The 3,200-nt window shown below is 47.7% G+C and overlaps 1 protein-coding gene across 1 annotated transcript in view; it reads right to left on the bottom strand.

Annotated features, from left to right (window-relative positions):
• UMOD (uromodulin) overlaps positions 1-3,200 on the bottom strand; it is a 17,244-nt gene that overhangs the window by 1,611 nt on the left and 12,433 nt on the right. The window contains exons 8-9 of the mRNA XM_012647547.1: positions 1,013-1,175; positions 383-499 (exon numbers count right to left, since the gene is read on the bottom strand). Of these exons, the coding sequence (XP_012503001.1) occupies positions 383-499; positions 1,013-1,175 (280 nt within the window). The remainder of the gene's footprint in view (positions 1-382; positions 500-1,012; positions 1,176-3,200) is intronic.

Raw genomic sequence — 3,200 nt, 5'->3', positions numbered from 1 at the left:
GCTCCCCCAGACTGGGTCTGGTTCCCCTGCTGTAAGAGCTCAGTGCTCCTTATACACTTTCTTCATTGCACTTAGGACAATTGCTATTATCGCGTCTCAGTGGAATTATTTCAACAATGTCTCCCCAGCGGATCCCTAAGCTCCAGGTGAGCAGGGCTTGTCCGTTTCTGCTCATCACGAGGTCCCCAGGCACACAGTCAGGCACAAAGGCATATTTGTGCAATGAGCGAAGGAACGAATGACTGGGAACTGGTCAAAGGAAGGCAGCTTACATTCCACCTGGCCCCAGAGGACCCGCTTGCTCCCAGTTCTGCAGATCCCAGTACCGTCCCAAGGTGCCAGGCTCTGTCATCCCTCCTCCTCCCCAGAGATGGTTCCCAGCCAGGAACGTCGAGGAGGGAGGGGCTCTCTCACCTTTCCGTGTGATGGGACCCAAGTTCAGGACCCGGGATTGGTCTATGACGCCCCCACTGCGGAATCTGGTCCCGCCGGAGCAAGTCTGCAGGGAGAGGGCGATAGAGAAAACCTTCTGTGAGGGCGCCGGGGTGTGGTCCTGCCCTGCGGAGTGAGCTGCACGCCTCTTAGAGTCGGGAGATCTCTATACCTGGGCTCATGTCCTAGCTCTATCGCGTGCTAGACAGATGTGTGATCTCAGGCAAGTCACTCAAGTTCTCTGAGCCCCTGTCCCCGTGTAGCGATATCTCCCTTACAGAGTCACTATAAAGCATTAAAAAGTTCACACACACGAAGTGGACATAGTGCTTAACATGGCAGCTCCTGTGGTTAGAACACGAGCTTGCAGATGAGCCGGAGCCTTCACCAGCCCGCCGCAGTTCACGGGCCCCCTGACTTCCCAGCAGCGAGGCTTCCTGCCTGGCCACGCCCACCCCACCGTAGGGCTCCTTCTGGCCCCGGGTGAAAACGGACACACAGCAGAGACGCTGATTTGTTTTCTTTGGGACTTTACGTCTTTGGCTGTGGGAGATGGGCTTGAGGGGGGGAGGCGACTCACAGGCTTGCAGTTTTCGTTCATGAAGTCACAGAGATACACTTCACAGTGCAGATAGACCAGGTCGTAGTTTCCAGTAAACCGGAACATCTGGACGGAAAATCGGCTCTGCGGGGACTCGCCGTTCTCCACCACCTGGACGGTTGAGTCCTCAAGGCTTGGACATCTGGGAGGGTTACGTCACATAACGTGGCTGGTTAAGCAAAGACTCTGGAGCAAAGACTCACCCCTCCACCTGTGTGACCTTGGGCAACTTACTTAATCTCTCTGTGCCTCAGTTTCTCCATCTGTACACAGGGGATAACTGTAGCCCACATCATAAGACAGTTGTGAGGATTAAGTTAGTTAATCTTTAAAGCGCCTAGAACATTATGTGGCCCACTGGAGGTGCCATATATATTTGATACTAAAGCAAAAATGTTATCACCACAGAGTTGAACCCATCCAAAAGCCAGCAATTTCATATTTCCTTGGAAATGGCATTTGAGGGTCATTAACTACTATGTGCCTGGTATAACTATAATGACGGAAACCTCTGAGTACTGAGGGCTACTGACGAAACTGGAATGTATATACCCATCTGTGCACATAAACAATTGCACAAACACTCTTATGAAGAGAAATTCAAAATAGCACATGCAGAGACCCGCACGTGTGCTGGGCTGGGTCAGGATACATGGGCATTTGGTGCAGGCAAACTGGGCACCCTCTCTGCTATTTCCGCACCGTTTGCTCAAAGTCGATGTAGAAGAGAGGCTGAATGCTGACAGAGAGAACTGAGAAAGGAACTTCTGGGGGTGGCTTTTGCTCTCAGCTCTGTGTCCATCACAATTCATATCTAACCCCAAAAGTGCAATCCCCAGTTGGCAAAATAAAAGGCTTGAGGTTAAGTGGACCCACCTCCTGAAAGGCAGAGAGCATGGCCCATGGTGGCCCGGCACACTCAACCCAAGCCAGGCATCCAAGTGTCCCCTCCAGCCACTTTCTCTGTCTCCCCAACTTGTCTCCTTGTCTTTTCACGTCTAGGGATGTTTTGATACCTCTCCTAACCTGGTGTTTCTCAACCCAGCCCCCACATGCACCCAGACAGAAATGCACACAGATACAACCCACACTGCTTCCTGCTTCTTTTTCAAAACTTTCCAAGTTTTCCACAATGTGCCTGCTGTACTTTTATACTAAGAAAAACAACCTTAAAAATCCCAGAGCAGTAGGTACTATTTACCCCCATTCATGTCTGAGAAAATGAATATCTAGAAAGATGAGCTGACCTGCGTCTCAGAACTAAGAAACAGCAAAGCCAAGATTTGAACCCAAATTTCTGTGATGTCTGAATTAAGGTCATGCCAATATTTCCCAAATTTAAGTTCTTTTTTTCCTTATCAAGATACCACCTTTATGAATGTTTTCCTGTGTATCTCAACATCTGTTATTATTATTTACATGCTACTTTTCTTTAAATCCACTTACATTTTCTACTGAAATACATTGCTTTTCCAGAATAATCTTTAGATCATGACCACAAACAGAAAACCAATGTCACTTGCCATAAATAGATAGAACCATACAAATGCATACATGGTTAACAAAGAGTTCTATTAAATTTTAATTAGATGCTTAATTGCAAAAGGTTATAAAATAGACTTCTGCTTTCTTTTTATTGCAAAGGGAGATTACAAATAACAGAGGTTAACATCAGATTAGCACCCAACTGGTAAGTTCCCCTTGATGGAACTAGGCAGATTCTAAGAGAACTGAAATGAGAAGAGGACACTGTCTCTACGGGAGGCTCTCTCTGTCCGTACTATAATATTAAAATTGCAAATGCCTCTCTTCTTTTCTTCCCTTTTTGCTATGGGCTCTTTATCATTAAAATACTATATATTTCACGTTCATTTAATTACGGGTCTTGCCCTGTTAGAATATAAGCTGTATGAGGGCAGAGGTTTTGTCTCTTCTATTCACCGTGGTACCCACAAAGCCTGGCACACAGCAAGCTTCTAAGATACCTGTTCGACTTGTGGGTGAAAACGTGAACCGCTTTCTCACGGTGAAGTTCACAGCCATCTAATGCCTCCTGAGTGAAAAGCAGAACACTTGCATCCTCCCGGTTTCAACTGGCCCTTGGCTAACTGAGCCTATGCCTCCCTCCTCCAAGCCAGGTGCCAGGCGGCCTGCTGCCCTGGGCACA

The sequence above is a fragment of the Propithecus coquereli genome, unplaced genomic scaffold, assembly GCF_000956105.1.
Source record: "Propithecus coquereli isolate 6110/MARCELLA unplaced genomic scaffold, Pcoq_1.0 Scaffold27, whole genome shotgun sequence".
Classification (NCBI taxonomy): Eukaryota; Metazoa; Chordata; class Mammalia; order Primates; family Indriidae; genus Propithecus; species Propithecus coquereli.
This window is presented reverse-complemented; position numbering and strand designations above follow the sequence as displayed.